The sequence below is a fragment of the Littorina saxatilis genome, linkage group LG3, assembly GCF_037325665.1.
Source record: "Littorina saxatilis isolate snail1 linkage group LG3, US_GU_Lsax_2.0, whole genome shotgun sequence".
In the NCBI taxonomy this organism is placed as follows: domain Eukaryota; kingdom Metazoa; phylum Mollusca; class Gastropoda; order Littorinimorpha; family Littorinidae; genus Littorina; species Littorina saxatilis.
Genome location: NC_090247.1, coordinates 41545442 through 41572454, shown reverse-complemented (window position 1 = coordinate 41572454; position 27013 = coordinate 41545442). Strand labels below are relative to the sequence as shown.

At 40.0% G+C, this 27013-nt stretch overlaps 1 protein-coding gene and 1 long non-coding RNA gene across 4 annotated transcripts; one reads left to right on the top strand and one right to left on the bottom strand.

The window, feature by feature from the left end:
• Positions 1–337: 337 nt before the first annotated feature.
• LOC138962397 (elongation factor 2-like) lies at positions 338–13284 on the top strand. Its single transcript, XM_070334200.1, has 15 exons — positions 338–491; positions 2469–2683; positions 3238–3422; positions 3855–4063; positions 5135–5368; positions 6019–6271; positions 6704–6905; positions 7707–7845; positions 9060–9179; positions 9550–9654; positions 10052–10195; positions 10848–11057; positions 11496–11678; positions 12159–12291; positions 12824–13284. The coding sequence occupies exons 1-15, from the start codon at positions 489–491 to the stop codon at positions 13015–13017; spliced, it is 2529 nt and encodes an 842-aa protein (XP_070190301.1). The 5' UTR covers positions 338–488; the 3' UTR covers positions 13018–13284.
• Positions 13285–15517: 2233 nt separating this feature from the next.
• LOC138962396 (uncharacterized) lies at positions 15518–23320 on the bottom strand. 3 transcript variants are annotated; one of them, XR_011454498.1, is made up of 7 exons: positions 22771–23320; positions 22258–22433; positions 21419–21593; positions 20604–20810; positions 19679–19787; positions 18665–18776; positions 15518–17267 (listed from the first exon to the last, which is right to left on the bottom strand). It is a non-coding gene; the product is annotated as an uncharacterized lncRNA (long non-coding RNA). The 3 variants fall into 3 exon arrangements; XR_011454497.1 differs by having other exon boundaries at positions 20604–20718; positions 22771–23306; XR_011454499.1 differs by lacking the exon at positions 21419–21593 and having other exon boundaries at positions 20604–20718; positions 22771–23309.
• Positions 23321–27013: the final 3693 nt, after the last annotated feature.

Sequence of the window (27013 nt, the reverse complement as noted above, 5' to 3'; positions counted from 1 at the left end):
TCTCCCTTAGACCGTCAGCTCCGAGAACCCATCTGAGTGTGCTAAGAAATCCAGATAAAGTTGTGTTTATTTCTCGGTCAACTCTTACTCTGTACGTTTGTGCGTGTCATTGAACGGTACGTTTAGACTGTATCACTCGTTCGAGCAAAACTCTGGTATTAGCAAGAAAAGTCGTCTGACCTTTTGCCAACCACTACCTCATTTCCAAAAATAGCGCATGGTTATTTTAAAAATAATTTTTGGCGTATGCAGCTTTTTTTTTATTCATGTATTATCTTGAGATTGCACCACCAGCAGAAAGCGGCTAATTATCATATTCAAATTTTGCCAACCTTTTGCAGGTATATAAGCCAGGACGATGCCTTGTTACAGCACAACAAAATGTGAACGACTTCCATTCGCGCTAGAAGCGCCTGTTATTCACTTTTCCAAGAGGCAGGCCCGGAGGGGAACAGTCCCAAGCAGACCAAGACCCAAGCACCGTCAAAATGGTAAATTTTCTCTGAAAAAGAAAGAAAGTAAATTTAAATGTTCCAGTACAATTGTGATTTTGCATTGTGACAGAAAATTACGCACTTGTCAAATCGCAGCATGTGAATCTACTGATTGCACAACAGTGCAGCAAGAATACCATACAGGAATAATAACATTTTTTAACAATTTTGGTGAAGAGTTTCAGCATGATTTTTAAAGTTGTTTGAACATTTGTGACTTCCTAATAGGTGTTGTTTGTTATTTTTTCTTTTCTTACTTGTTTCTTTCTTTTTTACATTTAGTCAAGTTTTGACTAAATGTTTTAACATAGAGGGGGGAATCGAGACGAGGGTCGTGGTGTATGTGTGTGTGTGTGTGTAGAGCGATTCAGACTAAACCACTGGGCCGATCTTTATGAAATTTGACATGAGAGTTCCTGGGTATATCCCCGGACGTTTTTTTCATTTTTTCGATGTCATATCCGGCTTTTTGTAAAAGTTGAGGCGACACTGTCACACCCTCATTTTTCAATTAAATTGATTGAAATTTTGGCAAAGCAATCTTCGACGAAGGCCGGGGTTTGGTATTGCATTTCAGCTTGGTGGCTTAAAAACTAATGAGTGAGTTTGGTCATTAAAAATCGGAAACTTCTAATTAAAATTATTTTTTTATTAAACGATCCAAAAACAATTTCATCTTATTCTTCGTAATTTTCTGATTCCAAAAACATATACATATGTTATATTTGGATTAAAAACAAGCTCTGAAAATTAAAAATATAAAAATTATGATCAAAATTAAATTTCCGAAATCGTTTTAAAAACTATTTCGTCTTATTCCTTGTCGGTTCCTGATTCCAAAAACATATAGATATGATATGTTTGGATTAAAAACACGCTCAGAAAGTTAAAACGAAGAGAGGTACAGTAAAGCGTGCTATGAAGCACAGCGCAACCGAGCTAAACAGGCTCGTCACTTTCACTGCCTTTTGCTCTAGTGGCGGACTACGTTCAGTTTCATTCTGTGAGTTCCACAGCTTGACTAAATGTAGTAATTTCGCCTTACGCGACTTGTTCTTTCTTCTTATTATTTTGTTTATTAAAAGTTAGGGGGTGAATGCAAAGGATACCGGCCTCCAGTCAATGCACCCTGTGTCAATTTCGGAAGGGGGGGAGGGAGAATTACAACTTACAAGGTGCTCAACACTTTGACAACATACGCTGATGTACTCACCAGAACCCTCATGCAGTGGTTGATAACCATTTTTTGTTATCATTTTCACATATCGTCGCTGTAATTCACAAACCTCGTATCTCAATTTTTGCTGTTTTGAGAAAAAGGAAAAAAACTGATTTGATAAACCACCGCTTCACATATAACTTCAATTCATGGGTTAATATTTTCTTTAAAACAGTGCACTACCTGTCTTAAATGTGTGTTGATGTCAGTTATTAATGATACAGGTATATTCAATTGAACAAATATTGAGATATAGGAGCTTTTTATTCAAAGGAGTCATCCGGAAGTGGTATATATGTTACAGTTAATCTGTGAAACCAGGGAATACGTGTATTAACTAGGTAATACATGAATTAACTGACGGAAAAAACCCAGTTTATTCATGTATTACCTAAAATAGTTTAGTTAATACACGAATTCCCTGGGTTCACAGATTAACTGTAACATATATACCACTTCCGGATGACTCCTTTGAATAAAAAGCTCCTATATCTCAATATTTGTTCAATTGAATATACCTGTATCATTAAATATAGCTAAAAATACAACAGCATGAACCCCGTATCTTTCATATTATGACCTACTTTCCGTCAAAGTGTTGCACGAAAACTTGTAACTTTAACTTTAGCGGGATTATTTGCCGCTGACTTCAAAGAAATGAAAATACGAGTTTTCTTATCAAGAACTTTTCTTCACTTTAGAAAGCAGTAATAGAGCTACTGGAGCTACAGTAATATCATTCATTTTGACTACAGGTGAACTTCACAGTGGAGAGGATGCAGGAGGTGATGCGACAGCGGAAGAACATCCGCAACATGGCGGTCATCGCCCACGTTGACCACGGCAAGACCACGCTGACCGACTCACTGCTGGCCAAGGCCGGCATGATCGCGTCCAACCAGGCGGGCGACAAGCGGGCCACCGACACTCGCAAGGACGAGCAGGAAAAAGGCATCACCATCAAGTCCACGTGAGTTTAGTGCTTCTTCAATAATGGTGGTATGTGTTGTTAATGGAGTATCAAGTGTAAATTAAAACACTGGTTTGACTGGGAAGCTATTGCTATTAGTATTACATGGGGTTTTTTCAGATACAGTGGAACTCCTGTTTTATTGACCTCCAAACATCTGAGAAAAATCAGGTCTTAAGAAGACTTTAAAACCACAGACCTGTTGTTTGTCCATGAATAATACAAATGCCTAAATACCAAACGAATCTGTTTTCGTACTTTTGCATGCCAGTTCATCTTTGCCAGTGCACATAAGGCTGTTAACATGATACGTGAAGATATAAAATTAAGACATGCACGGTTCTTAAAAAGGAATGTTAATGTGTCTGTCAATCCTGCAAAAGAATTAAGACCAGACTGGAATTGTGTACTTTATGAAAATTCGAGTTTCCATGTTCAGTGAAGATGAAAGCCTGTGCTCATTTAATCATAGAATAAATTCATGACTGACAATGCACTGCGTGTTACTGTTCATTTTCATTGCCTTAATCATGCCCATTATCTCTCTTTTCCAGGGTCGTGTCGATGTGCTTTGACATGGACAAGGAGGTGCTTCCCCTCATCGAGGATGGAGAGGTTAAGAGTTCAGAGTTCATGGTCAACCTGGTGGACAGCCCCGGCCACGTGGATTTCTCCCCAGAGGTGACGGCCGCTCTGCGAGTCAGTGATGGCGCAATGGTGGTGGTGGACGCTATCAGTGGTAGGTGTGACCTCCATCTTTATGGACCAAAAATGGTGCAGTACAGTTGTGCTTGTAAAGCAGTCAGAAGTTTATTTATGCAGTGATAAGGTTACATTTGCAGAATAGACCCTGTGAAATAAACTACCACCTTGTGGGTCTGACTAGTTGCTAACTTTGATTTTAAATTTATTATTTTTAGAATTCAACTGGTTGAACATTTGAGGTAATTAGTTAACACTGCCTTTGAACAAGAGTTATCATAGTGCACCAATAATAACAATTAGAACATTTTATCATTCCTTTTTAGGAATTTCAAACAAACGTCAATTGCAAATTATCACAGGCTGCAAAAATCATTCAAATCAACAGGAAACAGGTGATAATTAATGTAAGAGTGTCTGTTGACCCCCCCCCCCCCCCCCTTCCCCTGTTTCCTGTCTCTCTCTTCAGGTGTGTGCGTCCAGACAGAGACGGTGTTGCGTCAGGCTCTGTCGGAGCGCATCAAGCCGGTGTTGGTGATCAACAAGGTGGACCGTGCGGTGTTCGAGAAACAGCTGGGCCCTGAGGAGCTGTACCGGTCACTGCGCGCTGTGGTTGACAAGGTCAACGCTGTCGTGTCCATTTATGCTGAGGAGGAATCTCCCATGGGCAGTCTGACAGTGAGTGTTGTTGTTGGGGGTTGTGGTGGTGATTGGTTTTGGTGGTGATGTGTACTGTTTTTGAGTCACTTGAGAAAAAGTGACTCTATGTAATCGGTCAGTGTTAGTCTGTCCGGCCGGCCGGCCGGCCATTCGGCCGGCCGGCCGTAGACACCACCTTAACGTTGGACTTTTCTCGGAAACTATCAAAGCGATCGGGCTCATATTTTGTTTAGTCGTGACCTCCAATGACCTCTACACTTTAACGATGGTTTTGTTGATCTTTGACCTTTTTCAAGGTCACAGGTCAGCGTCAAAGGAAAAATTAGACATTTTATATCTTTGACAAAGTTCATCGGATGTGATTGAAACTTTGTAGGATTATTCTTTACATCAAAGTATTTACATCTGTAGCCTTTTACGAACGTTATCAGAAAAACAAGGGAGATAACTAGCCTTTTCTGTTCGGCAACACACAACTTAACGTTGGGCTTTTCTCGGAAACTATAAAAGTGACCGGGCTCAAATTTTATGTGAACGTGACTCATTGTGTTGTGAATAGCAATTTCTTCCTGTCCATCTGATGCCTCATATAATATTCAGAACTGCGAAAGTGACTCGATCGAGCGTTTGCTCTTCTTGTTGTTTTCTTGTTTGGTCCCTCATTTTGGAGATGGAGCAGAGATTTTAAACATAGTTAAGTTCATTAAGACTGCTGATTTTTGCTTAAATGTGAAATGTTTTCATGAATATCATTGCGACTTGATGTCAGGTGCACAGAAGTTTCTGAGATACTGCTGTGGGAAAATAGAAATTCTTCTTGAAAACTTGATTTTTTTTTTGGATTGTACCTGCTCTTGTTGCACCTGGTCTTTGTCTTTTGGTTATGAAATGTTACTCCCATCTTTTTCCTTGAACACACACACACACACACACACACACACACACACACACACACACACACACACACACACACACACACACACACACACACACACACAATTTTGATGTTAGCAAAACATATATATTGTAAATTTGCTGAAAGTGGGTGAGCCTTTTAATTTTCAAACAAAAAGTACATTTATTTTTCAGTTGGACCCCTCTCTTGGCAACGTCGTCTTTGCCTCTGGACTGCACGGATGGGCTTTCAGCCTGCGGCAGTTTGCTCGCATGTACGCCACCAAGTTGAAGGTCACAGAGGAGAAGATGATGAAGAGGCTGTGGGGCGATAACTTCTACGACGCCAGCACCAAGAAGTGGACTCACACCCAGACGGAAAACAGCGAGAGGGGCTTCAACAAGTTTATCCTGGAGCCTCTGATGAAAGTGAGTGTGTTTCATTGTTGGTTTCTTTTTGTTATTTCACTGGTAAGTTGTTAGAGAAATGGTGTGGTAGGTCTTGAATAGTTGTTTGAGCCCTCTCACTATCAGTTGTTTGGTGCCAAAGTTTGTTTATTTCTTGCCTGGGTTTATTTAATTCTTACTTGTTTTTGTTTTCATTGGTTAGTTGGTGAGATGGTCAACCAATTACTCGGTAGGTTTGTTGGTTGGTCAGTTTTTGAGAAAAGAGTAGTAGGTCACCTGTTGTACACAAAAAAAGATATGCTGAATTGTGCTAGGAGATAATCGTAAAAAAAAACCAGCCACGAGGCTTAAAAATACTCAGTTGAGCCAAAGCAATTATCTACATTTGCTCACTCTCAACATCCTCAATACCTGAGCCACTTCCGCAAATAGGACCTGAGTAACTATAAGTCATAGCATCCACCTTTCGCGTCTCTTCCCTGCAAGCAACTGAACATTTTGTCAGATAAGTTTTCTGTATAATTAGTATTGGTCTGTATGTGCACTTAAAAGACCACTGGGTCGATATATCTGTGAACGTAACGTTTTGTTTTGTCAATAATTAAACGTTCCAACAACATACCTTTCTTGGTTTTTTTATTCTAAAACCCTAGCCTATTTCCCTTTCTCAGATGCTGAGAGCATCCAAAGACGGAGATGTGGAGACCACCATCAAGCTCCTGGTCAAGCTGGGCCTCAAGCTCAGTGCCGAAGAGCAGGAGAAGGCGGGCAAGGACTTGATGCGAACGGCCATGAAACGCTGGCTGCCCGCGGCCGACGCCATGGTGGAGATGATCGTCACCCACCTGCCCTCGCCTGTCAGGGCCCAAGCCTACCGCACCGCCTGTCTGTACGAAGGGCCCCTGGATGACGAGGCTGCCATGGGTGAGCCCTCTCTTGCTCTCGTCCTCTATCGTTCTGTCTCTCTCTCTCTCTCTCTCTCTCTCTCTCTCTCTCTCTCTCTCTCTCTCTCTCTCTCTCTCTCTCTCTCTCTCTCTCTCTCTTCCTTTATTTCTCTCAGGCTCTCTTTCTCTATCCCTCTCTCGTTATATCTCTATCTCTCTCTTTCCTGCTCTTCCTTTCTAGGGCAAGGGCTGGTTGAAAAAGCTTGCTTGAATACTTATTTTTGTTGTCTGCACCAAAACATCAGCACCAACATACACATACACACATGTTTGCTTGCACACACACCATCTGTCAAAAGTGCTGGTCTATGCAATGCATTAGTTTTGAGGCTGAATGGTGAATGGGTGTTATTAGTCAGTGAATTCTTGTGATGAAAGCAAATGCCATAATGTATACATATATCTTTTCCAGCCATGAAAAACTGTGATCCTGAGGGGCCGGTGATGATGTACATCTCCAAGATGGTACCGGCCGCAGACAAGGGACGATTTTACGCTGTGGGTCGCGTCTTCTCAGGCACCGTCGCTTCGGGTCTGCCTGTCAGGATTATGGGCCCTGGCTACAAGCCTGACGCTGCCAAGAAGAAGGACATCTACTTCAAGAAACTTTCTGGGTAAGAATTTGTCCTTGTGAGGCTTGATGAGGAAAAAAATATAAATACCTTTTTGTTTTGTATCCAATCCTCTGTTGTCTCACCCAGGTACATTAGCTTAAATCTTTGCGTGAACATGCAAGCTAGAGATGTGTTACATTTGTTTTGCGCAAGTTTTAGACACTGGAGAAAATCAGTGCAGCTATACATTTTTATATTTCGTGGTGCTCATTATAGAGCGCTTTATCCTTTTCCCAGTAACCCAGTACTTATTGTAAAGCTGAAATCATTGAATTGAGTGCATGCAAGCCTTTTTTCAAATCTTTAGAGCTTTTTGATTTTCAGTGTAGTCTTCAAAGTTACAGAGCTTCTTAAAATTACTGGTTTCTTCAGCTCTTAAATCAATTTAATACACTGACATCTGCTTGTTACTGATTTACAAAATTAAACAATGATCAAGTTTTTTAGGTTCCTTTTCCAAGGGAATTTGACACCATGTATCTCCTGCTGGTAGCTCAGTTGATAGAGCACTGGACTTGTGATCCTAGGGTGACGGGTTCGAATCCCGGCCGGGACGAACACGGGTCAACTTTATGTGCAGACTCAGAGACGGTATCCGTGTTCCACCCCAGTGTGGCACGTAAAAGACCTTGGTCATTCTGCCATAAGTGCAGGTGGCTGATTAAACACGCAGACACCTGGGTAGCGCAACTCTGTTGCTGCTAGCTTACCACTGGGAGGAAGCGACCCGCATTTCCCAGCGATGGGACAATAAAGTAATGAACATGAAATAATGTTGATATTGTTGTGTTTATTTCGCAGAGTGAAGCTGATGATGGGGGGCAGCGTTGCGTCACTGGAGGAGGCCCCGTGCGGCAACATTGTGGGTCTGGTGGGCCTTGACAAGTACCTGCTCAAGACTGGAACCATCTCCACTTTCGAGAATGCACACAACATCAAGGTAGGCAGGTTCTGCTGTGCTGATCAAAACGCACACATGATTTTTCGGGGTGTTCATGTTAAAAAAAAGCCCAAATATGCTGATTCCCATTGATAAAAAAAAAGTATGCAACTTATTTTCCCAGTATTTTACCCTTTACTCTACTTTTTACATTTAGTCAAGTTTTGACTAAATGTTTTAACATAGAGGGGGAATAGAGACGAGGGTCGTGGTGTGTGTGTGTGTGTGTGTGTCTGTGTGTGTGTGTAGAGCGATTCAGACTAAACTACTGAACCGATCTTTATGAAATTTGACATGAGAGTTCCTGGGAATGATATCCCCGGACATTTTTTAAATTTTTTTGATAAATACCTTTGATGACGTCATATCCAGCTTTTTGTAAAAGTGTAGGCGGCACTGTCACACCCTCATTTTTCAATCAAATTTATTGAAATTTTGGCCAAGCAATCTTCGACGAAGGCCGGACTTTGGTATTGCATTTCAGCTTGGTGGCTTAAAAAATAATTAATGAATTTGGTCATTAAAAATCGGAAACTTTTTTTTTGTAAACGATCCAAAAACAATTTCATCTTATTCTTCGTCATTTTCTGATTCCAAAAACATATACATATGTTATATTTGAATTACAAACAAGCTCTGAAAATTAAAAATATGAAAATTATGATTAAAATTAATTGTCCGAAATCGATTTAGAAACAATTTCATCTTATTCCTTGTCGGTCCCTGATTCCAAAAACATATAGATATGATATGTTTGGATTAAAAACAAACTCAGTACGCTAAAAAGAATAGCGATACAAAAAAGCGTGTTATCCTGCTCAGCGCGACATTACCGCACTATTCTGGCTTGTCGATTTCACTGGCTTTGCCACGAACGGTGGACTGAACGAAACTACAAGCATGCAGTCTTGGTGAAAAAATGCAGTGCGTTCAGTTTCATTCTGTGAGTTCGACAGCTTGACTAAATGTTGTTATTTCACCTTACACGACTTGTTTCCAGTTGTGATCAGTCTTATTTGAAGAAGAGACTCATTAAACAAAGGGAAGTAACCATGCTTAACACATACCACACTCACCTCAGGTGCAGTTTTGTTGAACTTCATGTATTTTACAGTACTTCCAGTTGTCTTTTCTTCCGCTGTAAGAATCGTTTTTCAATACTGAATAATCCAACAGACAAAAATCTGAACATGTTTGCATTGTTTTTGACACAGGTGCTGAAGTTTTCTGTGAGCCCAGTGGTGCGTGTGGCGGTGGATGTGGTCAAGCCCTCCGATCTTCGCCAGCTGATCGAGGGCATGAAGAGACTGTCCAAATCTGACCCCATGGTGCAGGTTGGTACACTTTTCCTCTTTGTTTCTCTGTCTTTCTGTGTTTGTTATCTTGTACAATGTAATTTCATGTGCATAAAAACCACAGTATCTACTTTGCATTGGTTCAGAAAAGTCCAGGAGGTAATATAGTATTTCACATATTATTTATTCATCACATGATGGTTTACATTTTACTTCAGTGTTAAAAAATTCTTTTTTCTCAGATACAAACTGGAAGTAAAACTGTTTTTTAACTTTGTTTTTAATATTCTGAACTGTATTTCTTCGTTTTATTTTTTTAAAGAGAAATTTTAAGTCTTACGCCCTCACGGCAAAGCCATTGGGAGGATTTTTTTGGGTTTTTTAAATTGATGAGCGTGTGTGTTTTCAGTGTACGACTGACGGAGGTCAGTACATCGTGGCGGGAGCGGGAGAGCTTCACCTGGAGATCTGTCTGAAGGACCTGGAGACCATGCATGCAGGTGTTCCCATCAAGGTGTGTAGTCTACCTGAAGTCAGTGCCGAACTGTATGATGTCATGCAGAAATTCAGACAAAAACACAAAAATAATAGGTTGCTTTTCATTCTTTGCTTTGTTCATCATAGTTTGGATGATCATTGATGGGAATCAAATGCTGAACTTTAAGAAAATTTAGAACAGAGCTTTTAAGTTGTTTGCAATTGATTTAAGTGGTCACTTTGATTTTATAACGAGTGACATATAATGTTTCTTGAATGTAATAAGTGTCACTGTGGCTGCTATGTCCTTACATGTTAAAAATGCTCCACTATTTTACAAAAGCAATGCTTGGGGTAAAAGGTACTATTGATCATTTTGGACATGTGTTGACCCAGTCTGAATAAATAAAACCTATACTTTTCTGTGTCAACAGAAATCTGAGCCTGTTGTGCGGTACTGTGAGACGGTGACAGCGGTCTCAGAGCAAGTGTGCCTGGCCAAGTCTGGCAACAAACTGAACCGACTCTTCATGACAGCACAGCCTCTGCCCCAAGGCCTGCCTGAAGCCATTGATGAGGTAAGAAACCACCAGTTACAGCGGAATCCCCCTTTAAGACCTTAAACATTTCTGAGAGAAAAAATCAGGTCTTAAAAAGAAGCGAGTGTTAAACCGGGGATAAACTTACAGAGGTCATGAACAGAAAGTCTGAAAAACTGGAGGCCTTAAAATGGGGTCCACTGTATTACGTACACTGGAAGTTCCATTTGATGAGACCTCCATAAGGTTACAAGTCACAGTGCATGTTGCCGTGCTTGCTTTGACAGTGCTAAGGTGCACGGGGGGGGGGGGGGGGGGGGGGGGGGGGGGGGGGGGGGGTCAAAGCGGATGGGGAAAGGGAATTTGAAACCATTGACAGCAGTATTTTGTTTTCAAGACTGTGTTCTGTTCTGAATGCGTTTTGCTTTTCTTCTGTTCTGTCAAATGGCTATCAAACTTACCCACCGTAGGAAATATTTATTGAGATAGCTTCTTTTTTTTGTGTGTGTGCATATGGCAGCAATTCATTTTTGTATAGTTACTGACTTGTTTTGCTTCATACATCAGTCCTGTTTTGGTATTGTTTTTATATCTAGTTCAGCATACTTGGCTGTTTCCCCTCTTAAATCTGCTTGTACATCTCTTTTCTTTGGAAGATTGCTTGCTTAAAAGTTATGCCTTTTACAAACAGGGTACAATATCAGCAACACAAAACGTCAAGGAGAGGGCGAGAAACTTGAGTGACACTTTTGGTTTCGACGTCAACCAAGCCCACAAGATCTGGTGTTTCGGGCCAGAGGGCAGCGGCCCTAACATGCTTGTGGACACTTCTTTCGCTGTCCAGCATCTCCAGGACATCAGGGACACCGTAGTCGCTGGATTCCAGTGGGCTTCTTCTGAGGTAAGAATACGCTGTTTGGTTGTTTGTTTGTTTGTTTGTTTTCTGTCTTTGTGGTGATGTTGTGTTTCTGTGGTACATTTGGGCAATGAAGACAAAGGATTTAAGATTTTCCAATCATTGTCCTCAATCATTTTCAGAGATAAAAAAAGTTTTTGTTGTTGCTGTTGTTTTTTTGTTTGTTTGTTTGTTTGTTTGTTGTTATTGGGTGGGTTTGGTTTTTTTTTTTTGGGGGGGGGGTCTCACATTTTAAGACAAAAGTGTGTGTAAAACATATTCTATGCTCCTTATTAATAGTCTTCATATAGGGGTCACCAGGGCTCAGTCTCTCAGCTAATGCTTGATCATGACTGCACATGGTCGTTAAGTTTATTTTGTTTCTTTTTCTCCCCTGTTGGTCCTTTTCTCCCAGCTTCAGTTAAAATGTGAATATTTTTCCAGGGCGTATTATGCGAGGAAACACTGAGAGGTGTGCGCTTCAACGTGACTGATGCCACCATCCACTCCGACCCTGCCCACCGCGGTGGGGGTCAGATCATCCCAACAACCCGCCGTGCCATGAGGGCGGCCATGTTGACCGCTCAGCCACGACTGCTTGAGCCCGTCTTCTTGGTGGAGGTGCAGGTAAGATCGCTTTGCCGTGGGGTGTTTTGGAAACATGTATAAATGAGTGCGTTTCCTAGCCAGGCTTCGTATCCGTCTGTGAGTGTGTTGGTTGGTCGGTCTCTCTGTGGGTTGGTCGGCCAGTCAGGATGTCTCTATGTCTTATTTCTTTTCTTCTCTTTCCATTATTATTCTTCCTTCGTTATCATCTTTTGTTCTTCTGTCTCAGTCAGTGTTGCATGTGGAATAAAATTCAGCATTTTTTGTCTAAAAAGGAAAGGTTGATGTAAAAAAGTTATTTGTACAAGTCTGGTTGGATGATGAGAATAGGGGCACGAAGCAATGAGTCCCAAGTGTTTAAACAATCTCAATGAATTTTGAACATTAGTGAGCTGCTTTAGAACATACAAATTGTCATCAAGACACAAGTTTAACATTTAGGCAAGATGCTGAGTGTGGACATTCGAATTTCATTGTAACGATGTTGTGACTGTGTTTCAGTGCACAGATGATGTGATAGGAGGAGTGATGGGAGTGCTGGCTAAAAGGCGAGGAAACATTGTTGAAGAGATCCACTCACCTGACTCACCGCTCTGTGTCATCAGGGCTCACATGCCTGTCAATGAAGGATTTGGTGAGCACACATTCATTTCCTACATTTTTGGCCGTGTTTTTTTCTTGCGGGGGTAGTTTTGGCGACGTGAATAATTTGTCAAATGGGATCTCTTCTGTCTACTGGCCTATCTCAGTATCTGTTATTGACAGGAGTCGGCAGTCTTCACATTCTGGTGTGATAAAGGTAGACTAGCAAAATGTGTATGCTACGGTTCATTCTCTATGCATTCTGGGTGATCAGAATAGGGTTGTACATTAGATAAACATTATATGATGGATATTATATCTGTAGCAAGAGAAATTGAGAACATTGTTTACAAGTGTTAAGTTCAGTCTCTTGACCCTGGGGATGGTTTTAGGAACACACATAATGAACCAGCTACAGCCGTCTTCTAGTTGTCTTTGGTGTGCAATCTTCTAGAGTTTAGCCAGAAAAATGGTTAAACTAAATAATCTACACACACTACTATCAGATGAAGGGTCAGTATAATAACTTTACACTTCCAGTCATAATACCCATTATCATTTCCTTTTTCTTCTATCATTTGCAGGTTTCACAGAAGAGCTGCGCGGCAGCACAGGAGGCAAGGCATTCCCTCAGTGTGTATTTGACCACTGGCAGGTGTTGCCAGGCAACCCGCTGGATCCTGCATCACTGTCCGGCGCTGTTGTCACACAAGTGCGCCAACGCAAAGGCCTGCCTGCCACTGTACCAGGCCTGGAGAACTATCTGGACAAACTTTGAATAGAATTTATTTTTTGTTTCAAAGAAAGATCATCTAAAATACTAAATAAAAGAACAGGAAGAATAGCATATTAACAAATATTATAAATGGTTATTGAAATGTCAAGTTCCAAACCCAAACGAGGTTGCAAAAACATGTTTCAATAATTCTTACCGAACACCGCCGCTCTGTCCATGAAGTTAAATTGGTATGTGTTCACATTGTCTAACTGAGAAGATAACAATATCTGTCAGTGTGAACTGAATAAAAAGGAGGATATGTGAAAATAGTTTTGTTTTACCTTAGTCTGCCTGCTAGAGTGCCTGTCTTTCTGTCGTTTCATCTGTCTATGTGTTTATGTGAGTGTATTTTTGAAAGAGAAAGATGAGAAAATTAATGTGCATGATAAACATGCATACCCCAGGGAAGATACATGTTTAAATTTACTGCCATGGTCAAAGGTAACTTATACGGTATAGTTGCATTTCATTTTGTTAAAGCATGATATGAACCGTAACGAAACTGTTAACAAACTTCTTGATACCCAACCATGACGTTAAATCTCTATTGCAACACACACATAAAAATAACACCTGCCTGAACACACGTACTGCACACACTATATGCACACCGTGCGCACACAGATGTACACAGACACACATATATCAAATATCAGATATTGTGAAAGAAACAATTAATGCAGAGACTTTCTTCTGAGATTTGTTAAAATCTCTTAGCAGAGCAAAAGAGAGAGAAAAAAAGTGTCCCTTAACACACACACACACACACACACATGCATGCAAACACACACATACACATGCAATGCACTCACGCACACACACACACCATGCATACTCACACACGCACACACACACGGTCATACACACACATACATATGCATGCACGCACACATGTACACGTACACACACATACACATAACACGCACATACATTTATTTTAGCGACATCTTACAGGTAACATTGAGGTTAAGGCTGTACCCATTCGACCCCGAGAAACTTGAAGTGATTACACTTGTTTAAAAGTGAACTATTCTGAAAGTTCAAGGATTGCAAGAAATAACAAATAAAATAGGGCTTAACGTGCTATTTTTTAAGATAACCTCTTAACTTAAATATTGGTAATCAGACATTTCACAAACAATCCATCTGAAGGAATAACTAAGGTTTCACTGTGGATACATAGGTTACACAAATCAACAATCAAATGCTCACACCTTAAGAAGGATGATAGAAAAACAAAATACAGTTGCTTTACTCAGTGGTAATTTTTTGGAAAAAGAATAATATTGTACCGACTATTGAAACTACATTTCAAGCATGAAAAACAAACAAAAAGGAAATAACGTATGAAAAAGTAACACCAAATTTCTAAATCTGTGTTACCACAGTAAAAATATGAATACCCCTTAAGGTGCTATATTTTGAACTGTGATGCTTCTACTACCTCTAATCCTGTGCCGGACGAGGGGGGATGGGGCTTTGGGGGCTTTTTTTTGTGTTAAATCCGTTGCATATTATTGTTCAATCATTGGCTATACATATGCTTCGGCAAGATCCCCACCTTGAGAAAAAAAAAAAGACAGATTGAGCCATTTCTAAGCTCAGATAGTCCCGTTTGGCTTCTTTGGACCAAAACAATTTCCGGGAGGGCATGCCTAGGAATCTCAGTCGCTTCGCTCATTCGTCTATGTCGTTTCTCTCCCTTAACCCAAGTAAAAAAGTACCACACTATGTACTATAGTATACTATAGTAAAAGTACTATGGTATACTATAGTTTACTATAGTACAAGTACTATGGTACATTGAATTGTACTATGGTATACTATAGTTTACTATAGTACAAGTACTATGGTACATTGAATTGTACTATGGTGTACCATAGTTTACTATAGTACTAGTACTATAGTAAACTATAGTACAAAAGTACTATAGTACAATACATTAGTGTGTACTATAGTACATTGTGGTAAATGTACTATAGTATACTATAGTAAACTATAGTACAGTTAAATGTACTATAGTATTTTGAGCACTTTTTTGCCAAAATGTACTATAGTATACTATAGTATACTATAGTAAACTATAGTTTACTAGAGTACACGTACTCTAGTTTACTAGAGTAAAGTGTAGTACAGCGTGGTATTTCCGTAGTAGTACATTTGTACTATAGTACTTGTACTATAGTTTACTATAGTACAGCGTGGTACTTTTGGCGTGGTACATTTGTACTATAGTACTTTTACTATAGTTTACTATAGTACAGTGTGGTACTTTTGTTGCTGTAGATTTTGTACTATAGTACTTTTACTACAGTTTACTATAGTATACTGCAGTACTTTCTTGAAAAATTACCATAGCCTTAAAAATTGCACTGGATGTAAATGTGGCCCCAATTTTTGCTGAATCAATTGTTTTGTGTGAATTGAATGTGTGTGTGCACGATCAGGCCACTCGCTGCAGTCAATCTGTCACATTTGGTAGGAAAGTAAAGGTTCATCACATGTTTTAAATTTTATTTTCATTTTTTGGCAGAGCATTAATAGTCAAACTTATGTAAGAACATTTTAAAATATCCACTTACATGTAAAAGACACAATTAAATAATAATTTTAAATAAGGTGTCCATCTTGCACAGTGAGTAACCAAGCTGTTGATTTTTGGTAAATGTCCCAATGCAGAAACAGTTTTAATGCAATTTTTTATAACCCTGTTAACCAGAACAAGTAACAATAAAATGCACAAAACAGATTTATTATAGCACTCTTCTTTGTGGGAATTCATCTTTAGCACAACACATATTTTATCAAAATTATCTCCCCTACAGCCAAGTTAAATTTCTATGATTAGCTTTGAAAGTGACCATGCATACATCAGTACATGAAAACTCTGTGAACAATCAAAGGAGACAATGATTGTCCCTATTATTGACCGGAACTCTACCCCAATCTGAACTTGAATAATGCAAACTATCAAGCTGACTTGATGTCATCTAACCCTGTATGTGTGTGACCTTACACAGATAAAGTTATTGAGTTACTTTCTTTCTTTATTTGGTGTTTAACGTCGTTTTCAACCATTCAAGGTTATATCGCGATGGGGAAAGGGGGGAGATGGAATAGAGCCACTTGTCAATTGTTTCTTGTTCACAAAAGCACTAATCAAAAATTTGCTTCAGGCCGGGGCTTGCAACGTAGTACCATATATGACCTTACTGGGAGAATGCAAGTTTCCAGTACAAAGGACTTAACATTTATTACATACTGCTTGACTAAAATCTTTACAAAAATTGACTATATTCTATACAAGAAACACTTAACAAGGGTAAAAGGAGAAACAGAATCCGTTAGTCGCCTCTTACGGCATGCTGGGGAGTATCGGGTAGATTCTTCCCCCTAACCCGCGGGGGGTTATTGAGTTACAACGATCTTGCTTCAAACACATTCAAAATAATACCATTTCTCTGTTATTATTATTATTTTCTGTGAACTTAAAAGTTTATGAGGGTCAATTTTACATGGGTCACATCTACAGGTCATCCAACTTCAATAGCCTGTAAAGTATCAAAAATCTAGCTTTCAAAACATTTCAGAAAAATAAGAACACATGCTTTCGCAACACATCCTTGATATTTGTCAAAAATGTGGTTTTGAAAAAATGCCAAATGTGGTCATGTTTGAAATTGATCAAACCATAGCAGTATGTTAACTTTGTAAAGTCTATCCCGAAAACCATGCAAGAAAACAACAATGTTCAATTCTGTCTACCCATTGTAAGTCAGCCTAATTATGCTCCCCATCAGTGACATTCTCCTGACCTGGTGAGTCAAAACTCACTAAATGTCCAATGGAGAGTTTTCAGCAAGCAACCAGAAAGTATATAGTGTGGCGTTATGTCCCTTTTTTTCAAAACAGGGTTATATATGTGGCACTAATCACATGAAATGTTCTCTGTCCTCCACATCTGTTTGATTTGTGATTGGTGTCCAGATTATTTGCTACAGGCATCTACAGTTTATTGTAGCTGCTGTCCGGTTCCCTTTGCCAGTGATATCTGCTTTCCTGTTCTGTAACTTGTATTTATGTTCGCCGATGGCACCCGCTGAATAGTTTTGGTTGTTCTCCAATGGCATCTAGCTAGGTGCTTTGACGTCTGTAAGTGGTATCAAGGTCCTTCACCATGCAGTCATCTGCTGGAAGTGAACAGGAGGCTCTCTTGCTTATGACACCCACACCAGAGCATGGAATGAAACCTGCAATGACACAGCAGTATGACTATGAGAAAGCATGCAGACTGAAGCAAAGAGGGCCAAACTTTAAGAGAATGATAATGAAACCTAACTTAAAGTGCCGTGGCTTTTAGTGCATATATATCTAACTTTTAAAAGTTGTGTCCGTCTGTGTGTGTATTATGATGACTAAAGGCTCCGAAACAGCTGCACCGACTGAGACGGTGGTGGTGGTGGGGGTTTGAAACGTGCTGGTGCGTGTATGTTTGTCCTTGCGTGTGTGCAGGCATGAATGTCTTTGTCAGTATGTGTGTGTGTGTGTGTGTGTGTGTGTGTGTGAATTTATGAATACAATTGAAGGCACAGTAAGCCTCCCGTAAACCATCACAGATACGGTCAGGCTTTTACACACAGACTACAGTACAAACACCCTTTCATTTAAACACTCACCGATTGAGAACATCCTAGGTGCCCTCCATAAAGAGCGAACAATTTTCAAATAATTTATTTTTGCGTGGTTTATCTTACCCCTGAGCCATCGTGAACCAGTGTGATCCAGTTTCCCTTTTTTCACAATGTAGTCGTCAGTTAGTCATTTGAATGCGACTCCATGTGAGCTTATCTACAATAGCACGTTTTTATGCACGAAACAAACGGCTGTGGTTCACCAAAACTCTAGCAATGGTTTTTGACTGTTGAGAGGAACGGTGATATATGCATAAACCGCCGTCTGCTACGACCCTTGCGTGACCCTGCTTCCGGGCTTTTCTTTTTTCAAACTTTCACAACTTCGAATTGTACTGATCTTGTCTTGATGAAAAAAGAATTCTTTTATGATTAAAGAATGTTTGTGTGACAAGCTGTCAATTTATTATTTAGATTTTAAAAGTTAGGTCTAGCGCAAAAACGCATCACGGTCCAAAAACATTCTGATAATCATCGATCCACGGCTATCGCCAGTTTACATCGATAGAATGAGACCCGAAGGGAAGTAACTCATTTTTGACCTGAGTTCAATCGGCAAAATTAATTCTTTAAAAATTGCTCGCTCTTTACGTAGGGCACCTAGGATATTCCCGTTTGGTGAGCGTTCAAATGGAAGGGTGTTTGTACTGTGTGTAAAAGCCTGACAGTATCTGTGATGGTTTACGGGAGGCTTACTGTCCGGGCGTGATTTCCGGTATTGAATATTCATAACAGCCGTCCAGCACCAAAACGAGGCGCCATTGTTGTAGAGGACCAAGTCCACGAAAATAAATTCTTTGAAAATTTTTCACGCTCGACAGAAAGCAGCCAGGATGTTCCCGTTCGGTGAGCGTTCAAATGGAAGTATGCTTGTACTGTATGTAGACGCTCGGGGAGCTCTGTGATGGTTTACGGGAGGCTTACTGTGCCTTTAATGTATATACATCTATACACACCCAAGAAGATAAGGCGCTCAGCAGGTCTGCACTCATGTTGATCCATTATGTCGGAAACAGGCAGAATTGGATCCTCCACCCGACAGTCACTGAGCTACAGTGCTGCTCTCAGCTGTAAGCAAGAGAAAGCAGCTTGAGTGTTTCATCGCATATAATTCCAGTGTTTGCATACTCCATAGCGATTAGCTGAAACTATTTAGCTAAAACATTAAACTATTATCAGTGGAATACCAAAAGGGTGGCATATGTCATCCAAAATATAAGGCAATTTAAAGTGTGATTGACGGGACAGAAGCGTTTCAATGATACAAATAGAGAACACTACATAGTCTACTGTGTGTTACTGGGTTTACACAAGTAAAAGTGAATATTTTTTCTCCTTCTGTTTCTTCGTTCATGGGCTTAAGACTCCCATGTTCACTCATGTGGATTTTTACGTGTATGGCCGCCATTCAGGCAGCATACGCCAATTTCGGGGGAGGCATGCTGGGTATTTTCGTGTTTCTATAACCCACCGAACTCCCACATGGTTTACAGGATCTTTTCCGTGCGCACTTGGTCTTGTGCTTGCGTGTACAATGCGCCCGTCGTGAATATTTCAACAGCAAGCCATGAAGTATTCTGTTTTCAATTCCTACGTACCGGAGAGATAACCCATGTAGTAACTAAACCATACACGCACATATGGGCATATCATTGAGGTCATGGCAAGCTGGTCTGGCAGGGACCTTATATATTCCACTGCTCATGATTACAAAGTCACAGATGCAAAGTCATTCTCGTAACACGTTTGGGCTTGCCATTTTCTCGCGAGTGTTTTGAGAATGAAGTTTGTCTCGGAGATTTTGCATAAGCAATGGAAAATGACATCCCTGACAGACATGTTGTTTGAACCAACCTCATTTACATGATAGACACGCCTGTGTGAAGAGATGGTTCATTTATCACATCATGACACATGGGTGGTATCTCTCAGGTAGGCAAAACAATATATATCTAAATGCACCAATTTACCTCAAGCACTCAGCAGGTCTGCACATATGTTGATCCATTAGGTCAAAAAACCACCAGAACTCGATATGTTGTCCTAAAGTCACAGATACAGTGGAACCCCCCAAGGATCCTGAAAAAATAATTAAAAATGAAGAGCCAACACTTGTACAAATTATCTGTCTTTGTACATACAAGCACATACACAAATAAATCTGCTTGCACTATGCTGGCTTTAGGCATGTGTAATAAAATTATTTTGGGGGAGCTTCTCGATTCAACCGGGAACTTTTGTTGTTGTCAAAAGCAATTTAAGCCTCAAACATTCTCCCACTCTAAGACTGAACTATGCATTCAGTATGTGTTGATATCTGACTTAAACTCACAAAAATAACAAAGGCTAGTTTGTAAAAAGACACTGATTTGAAAAGAAAATTTAAATTCAATTACATATTATTATGTATTATATAATCTGTTCTGGGGCTTTTTTCCAGGTCTTTTAAAAAAGGATGTTCACAAACAATAACAAACACATTTTCAATCCAATGAATGTTTGCAGCACTGTCAGCCGGACAGAAATGACAGTATGTTGACAAAGCCATGATAAAAACATAACCTGCAGTCCTACCTTAGCGCAAAGAAGTATGAATGGTCTCTGTGTACTCTACAATCTCTGACTGTGGCCCTATGTAAAGGTCGAAAAGAGCTGGCTGTGCTTGGCCATTAAGAAAAATTTCAGTTAATTCAGATTTGTACAAGGAGAGCATAAAAGCATATATTCACAGCATGTATGTCTTGTTATTGCTATAGGTCTATATATCTATGCCACAATGACACAGCAAATACGTACATTCATACAGACATATTCATTTACTCATATAATTTAAATTATATAGCACCACAGGAATATGTTAATATCAAAATCTAATATGAAATTTCCTACACACACCCATGAAGTTCAAGCCCTAAGCAGTTCTGCACACATGTTGATCCAGGAGGTCCAAACACACCCTGCACTTGTTGTCCAACAGTCACTGCTCCAGTGAAACCCTCCATTTAGGACCCTGAAAGATATAACAAGTTCCATAAAGTGATACAAAACTCTTTGTTGTTGTCCTTATCTGCTGAAGGAGCACCTCCTGTCGCTTCACAGCATCTGTAACACAAGAGAGGACTGAGTATCCAGCCAGAAATTTCATGACTGTATTTTTAGAATGATGATCAACAAAACTTTTTAGGGGCTTTTAAAATGATATGACAAATATAAAGTCAGATGCACTTCACCCATTGTTATACTTAAACATAGAACTAAGGCTTGCTCATACAGTGGAACTCCCCTTGTTAGACCTCAAAATATCTGAGAAAAATAGGCCTTAAAAAGGACCCCTGGGTGTCTTAAAAAGGCCGTTGATTGATGATTCACAAAGGTTATTCACAGAAAATATGAAAAAAGCAAGGTCCTAAAAGTGAGTGTGTCTTTAAGTGTGTGTGTGTGTCTGTGCATCACAATTAAGGGCTAAACAAAAACAAACACACACCCAAGAAAAGCAAAATTTGTTTGAAAATTTGATCAAACTCCAAGACAGTGAATCAAACAAGAAATGTCCATCACTGATTCAGACATATTTGAATGTATGTGTGTGTGTTGCAAACATTACACAAAAGTGGATCATAAATACCAAATTCAGCTATGCTAGTACCGTATTGCAAATTACATTAAATTTGAAATGAAATTTTATAATTTGTTGTTAATAATTTACTTACTGGTTAAAGAGTACAACTTTTCACAATTTCAGCACAGAGAATGGAATCCTTGGTGTCTGCTTCCTTTTCTATCTGAATGACTCATTGGTACAGCCATCTGTCATCACCCTGCCGACTGTTTTTTTGACCTGGAGTCCAGAAGCTTCTCCACCAACTCAGGCAGTTTTGTTTTTCACTAAAAGTAAAAGAATAAAGGTCAAATAGATTTGCACAAAGGAATAAAAAGAGGTTTTCTAGTAATCCAAATAAAGCATGCAGAAATAAAAACACAAAAAGTAACATCAAACAGTTTTGCCTCTTGTGCCCCCAAGACACTGGAATAATTACAGGCCACCAGATAGGCCGTCCATCACTGAAAGTGAACAGAAAAACTTGATGTTTAAATATGTGTGTGTGTGTCAGTGTGTGTGTGTGTGTCAGTGTGTGTGTGTTATACAAGTGGTACGGGTAATTTAAAGGCATATGTACGCGCTCCCGTGTTTACAAAGTGTAGTTTGCCCATAATCGATGTCAAACGCACCATAAGACCATGTAATGACGATATGTCGCCATGCGCGGACCATATACATGCATTACAGCTTGTTCTAGCCTCTGAAAAAGTGAGGATGTCAACAAAGACGCGGAGTTATTTCCCTTGCGTCAACGTTCCCTCTGTTGGCAAATCTATAAATAGGACGATCTAGATCAAAATTCAAATATCTCAACATTTAAGGGGTCCTAGACCACAATATCTTGCAGGGAACTTAATTTAGCATGTCTCCAGCTGTTGGTAAAGCAATTAGCGTGTATAGTCATCGAGTACATATGGCTTTAAGACAAGAGTTTAAAATGTCACTTACTTGTTGTCCCTGTCAGTGTAAACTTTCAGCACAAAGAAGAATGGAAACATTGGTGTTTTTGTCGGTTCCGTTCCAATTGAATGATTTGGTACAGCCATGCCATCAAGTTGATCAACCAGCTCACTGTTCCTGTTACCAGTTCAACCTCTTTTCCACATTGCCGACAGATTTTTAATCTGAAAAAGTCATGTATACATGTTTTCAAAATGGGAATTTACAAGTAAACAGTTAACGAAATAGTCCGCTTCTGTCACGTACTCCCCACGAACACCACTATGTGGGGCAGCCAGATCCAGATAGAATCAACAAACAAGTAAAACTCAAAGTAAAAACATCAAACTCAAACTCAAAGAGAAAAAAACCAACCAGACGGCCCAATGGTCACTGTAATTGTATCAGATTCAGATTCTCACAATGGTATAAACTTTGCAAATCTCAAAAATAGTCGGATACGGGTAGTGACAGTGATAGTGAAAAAGAGTTGTGGGAGCTGTAAAGAATAATTATACGTACTCCTCACTCGATAGTCGATGACTTGGCAGTTACAGTTGCAAATCACTCGATAACTCCTGAGCGAATCTGGATACGATTACGTGGAAAACTCTTGAAGGCTTACTTCTCAGTCCAGATCCATCTTCTGCTCTCTGAATTATGGTTACACTCTCTTGGTGGGTTCCTTTCGTGATGTTGTAGCCCGCTTTTTTCCAATCTCCCTGGTGCAAACTCTTTCTTGTGAGTTGAAGTTCGTTCGTTGAAAATCAGTTACTAGTGCTGTCCCTTGATTTACTTCGGAGTGGTCTCCTCTTCGATTTTAAAGGGACATAACTCTCGCATGCTAACCCTTTCTTCGTATCGAAAGTAGCCGGCTCAGTTTGTTTTTGTTTTTGTTTGGTCTTGTGTTTGATGACTTTGCTAGTCCAATATTTTATGTATATATATACTCAACCAAAACTTAAATGTTTTTACTAGCTATTCAATTTTATGAGTTACAGTTCCTTTTAGGTACTGCTCTGTTCATTTTAGCATGTGCATAGATATGCAACGCACACAAGTGTGTGTGTGTGTGTGTGTGTGTGTGTGTGTGATGGTGTGTGAGTTTACGCAGTATGTGTGTGTATGGGGGATGTGGGGGGGATGTGGGGGTATATGTGTGTGTGTGTGTGTGTGTGTGTGTGTGTGTGTGTGTGTGTGTGTGTGTGTGTTTTGGTAACGTAAGCGAATGTCAGCGGTTTGTGTGTGTGCATGCGTGTGGGCGTGAGTGCGGCATGTGCGTGTGCGTGCGTGCGTGTGTGTGTGTGTGTGTGTGTGTGTGGGTGTGCAGTCTTTTGCTTACGTTTACAATTATTCTCTGTATATGTTCCAAGGCAGGGCGGACTAGGCAAAGAGGAGAGAGAGGGGGGGGGGGGGGTTGCCAGTGGTGGTCCAGGGGGATGTTCTCCCTGGCGGGGTCAAGGGGCAGAGCCCCTTGTGGGGGTCAGGGGGCCTGCAAGGACAGGTTGGAAGATGAGGCTAAGCCTAAAACCTTTATCCTGACGTAATAAAGTTAATTATGATCTCTCTCTCTCTCTCTCTCTCTCTCTCTCTCTCTCTCTCTCTCTCTCTCTCTCTCTCTCTCTCTCTCTCTCTCTCTCTCTCTCTCTCTCTCTCTCTCTCTCTGTTAAGAATTCGATGTGTACATATTCTATAACCTTTTTTTTTAAATCTCATATTGTGTGTGTGTGTGTGTGTGTGTGTGTGTGTGTGTGTGTGTGTGTGTGTGTGTGTGTGTGTGTGTGAATGTCCGTGTATATGATGTGATTAGAATAGGGGTGCCTCTCTGCATGGGTGAAAAAACACTTGTTTGTAATGCTTGTATGCCACAACGCTCTCTCTGTCTCTCTCTGTCTCTCTCTGTCTCTCTCTCTCTCTCTCTCTCTCTCTCTCTCTCTCTTTCTCTCTCTCTCTCAAATTATTTAAAATGAAACAATATTGTACACACAGCAAACTTCAGTCAACTTCAGGTCAAACCAAGAACTTTGCACTTGATCCTACATGAAGAATTATTTTGGCAAACGTTAAATTTAACATAAAAAAGGTATTGTTTCAAAATTTCCCTGCAGACCATTTTACTAAGCGTTTCGGGCGGGCGGGAAATAGCTCAGTTGGTAGCGGCGCTGTCTTCAAAACCAGTTGTCGCAATCGGCGTGGGTTCGATCCCCACGTTCGGCGAGGGATTTATTTCCCAGAGTCAACATCGTGCAGACTCTCCTCGGTGGCCGCATGCACACGATAAAGAACCCAAGTTCACAGCGAAAGTGTCAGGGCTCGGAAACATGAATACACGCATGCAGGAAACAAAATGTGTGGGTATCGCCGTATACTGTATGGCAGCTCGCTTTCCCCATGGAGAAAGCAGCCCGAATTTCCATGAGGGCAACCTCACAGGACTATATAAAATCTTATCCTTATCGTATCCTTATCCTTTAACTTTTAAAGCAATTGTTAAATTCTCTTTTGAAAACTTTTTTGTGAGAAGCGTTCCAAGGTAACGTTAATGAAATATTAATTTCACATTTGATGCTAACTGTTTACAAAAAACTAACTATACAGTTTATGTACATCTGACGTTACAAAAGTCCTTTCTCCTAAGTGAATATGTGCGTACCCACGTGTTTGTGTGTGTGCACGTGCGAGCGTGTGTCAGTGTGACTGTGTGTGTGTGTGTGTGTGTGTGTGTGTGTGTGTGTGTGTGTGGTGTGTGTGTGTGTGTGAGCACAAAGTATTCCTACGTGTATTTTGCAAATGCACAGTTAACAAGTTTGAAAATATCTCATGTCATCTCCAACAAACGGCTTAATTCACACACACGCACGCACAAAACATAATAAATCTTATATGTACGACTACCTTGTAAAAACACACACAACACGTTTACATGCACAACTGGTGATATCAAACACAATTTTAAAAACAATGTTTTTTAATCAACTTAATTTCAACAACAAAATTGTTATGCTTAGCTGATAAGTTATATTAATAAAACAATAAAAATAAAAACACAAAATGCATGTATACTATTACTACTATACTGTACCGCAGTACTATGTACTGTTGTACTATAGTACAAAGTACCATAGTACAAAGTACCACAGTGTACCATAGTACAAAGTACTTCGTACTATAGTACTATACTGTAGTACAGGGTACATTCACAAAAAAGTACCATAGTACAAAGTACTAGGTACTATAGTACTACTGTAGTACAGGGTACATTCAATAAAAAGTACCATAGTACAAAGTACTATGTACTATAGTACTACTGTAGTACATGGTACATTCACTAAAAAGTACCATAGTACAAAGTACAAAGTACTCTACTGTACCACAAAGTACTATAGTACAGGGTACATTTACTACACAGTACTATAGTACAAAGTACCATGTACTACAATATGTACTAGAGTACATGGTACATTTACTATAGTTTACTATAGTACAGGGTACATTTACTATAGTTTACTATAGTATACTATAGTACATCGTGTGGTACTTTTTCAGCTGGGAACAAAGCCCCCACCTCAGTAACCAACTAACTGATCCGGCCCTGTAACCCCACCCATTTTGACACTGAGAAACATGCTTTTAACACACTACTCCTGTGAAAAAATAGGTAAAAGTTGAAGGATTGCTAAGGCAATGGAATTAGGGCATAACGCGCTCATTCATATAATAGGCCCACTATATGAAACTGGAATGTTGGGTATGTGACTTTTGCTACTGAAGACTGAACCTTGTAAGATTGAGAAAAAAACACGATTTTCGAGCCTAAACAGATCATTTCAATCATTTCCTTATAAATGCTGTCGATCTGTTTTCTTTGGGACACGTCTATTGGACGATTTACCTATGATGTAAGCCTACTTCCTGCTCATTCCGCAAGTGACAAAGGTATTACTAGACTACTTTGAACGGAGGAGTGGCTCGAGAACCGACGAGTCGGTTACGGAGCCGCATGCCGCAGGCAGGCGCGGAACCCGACATTAATTTTAGGAGCAGCTCTCGAAATACAGGCTCCTTTATTTCTTACATTCAGTCAACTATTGACAGGAAGTACGATGGCGGAGAGGACAGACCTTTGTCTCCTCATAATAGGTGTGTGTGTCTGTGTGTCCAAAACGTTTCTTAAAAACTATCCACCGAACGGATTTAAATATGAAACTTAGTGTTTACATCTTTGATAGCATTTTCTTGTGTCTTTTTTCTTCGATTTTTGATAGCGCTATTTAATGACGTCACATTTGCCTGTTTGCACAAGTGTCAGTCACGGCCAATTTTTTTTCATAAATTTTCTTGCACATGAAATCAGGGACCTCACCTATATATCTAATATAGGTCTATGATGAAATTAAATGTCTTGAAATGTTTGCCACACAATCTTTTACTCGGTCCGGATTGTGGGATTGTAGTTTGGCACCTTAAAATATTCGTTTATGAAATGTTTATTCAAAGTTTGCCTATTTTGTACACTTTCAGTTCAAATTGAAGGCTATGAATCACAATATTGATCGATACCATTGTATTCCTTATTGCCTCCTGCTTGGCTGCAAAATGTGTTTAACATTTATGAAAACCGTTAGATAACTACTTATCCCGAAGCGGGACGAGGATAGTGGTACCATGGTGTGTGTGTGTGTGTGTGTGTGTGTGTGTGTGTGTACGTACGGCGATTTTTGTTTATGAAGTTTTTCCTAGATAATACCCCGGCCGACATACTTTT

Excerpts from the sequence above, each read along its gene's own strand:
- LOC138962397 (XM_070334200.1), top strand. Across the intron at positions 6,906-7,706 it reads TACTTCAAGAAACTTTCTGG|AGTGAAGCTGATGATGGGGG; the intron begins GTAAGAATTTGT and ends TTTATTTCGCAG. Across the intron at positions 7,846-9,059 it reads AGAATGCACACAACATCAAG|GTGCTGAAGTTTTCTGTGAG; the intron begins GTAGGCAGGTTC and ends TTTTTGACACAG.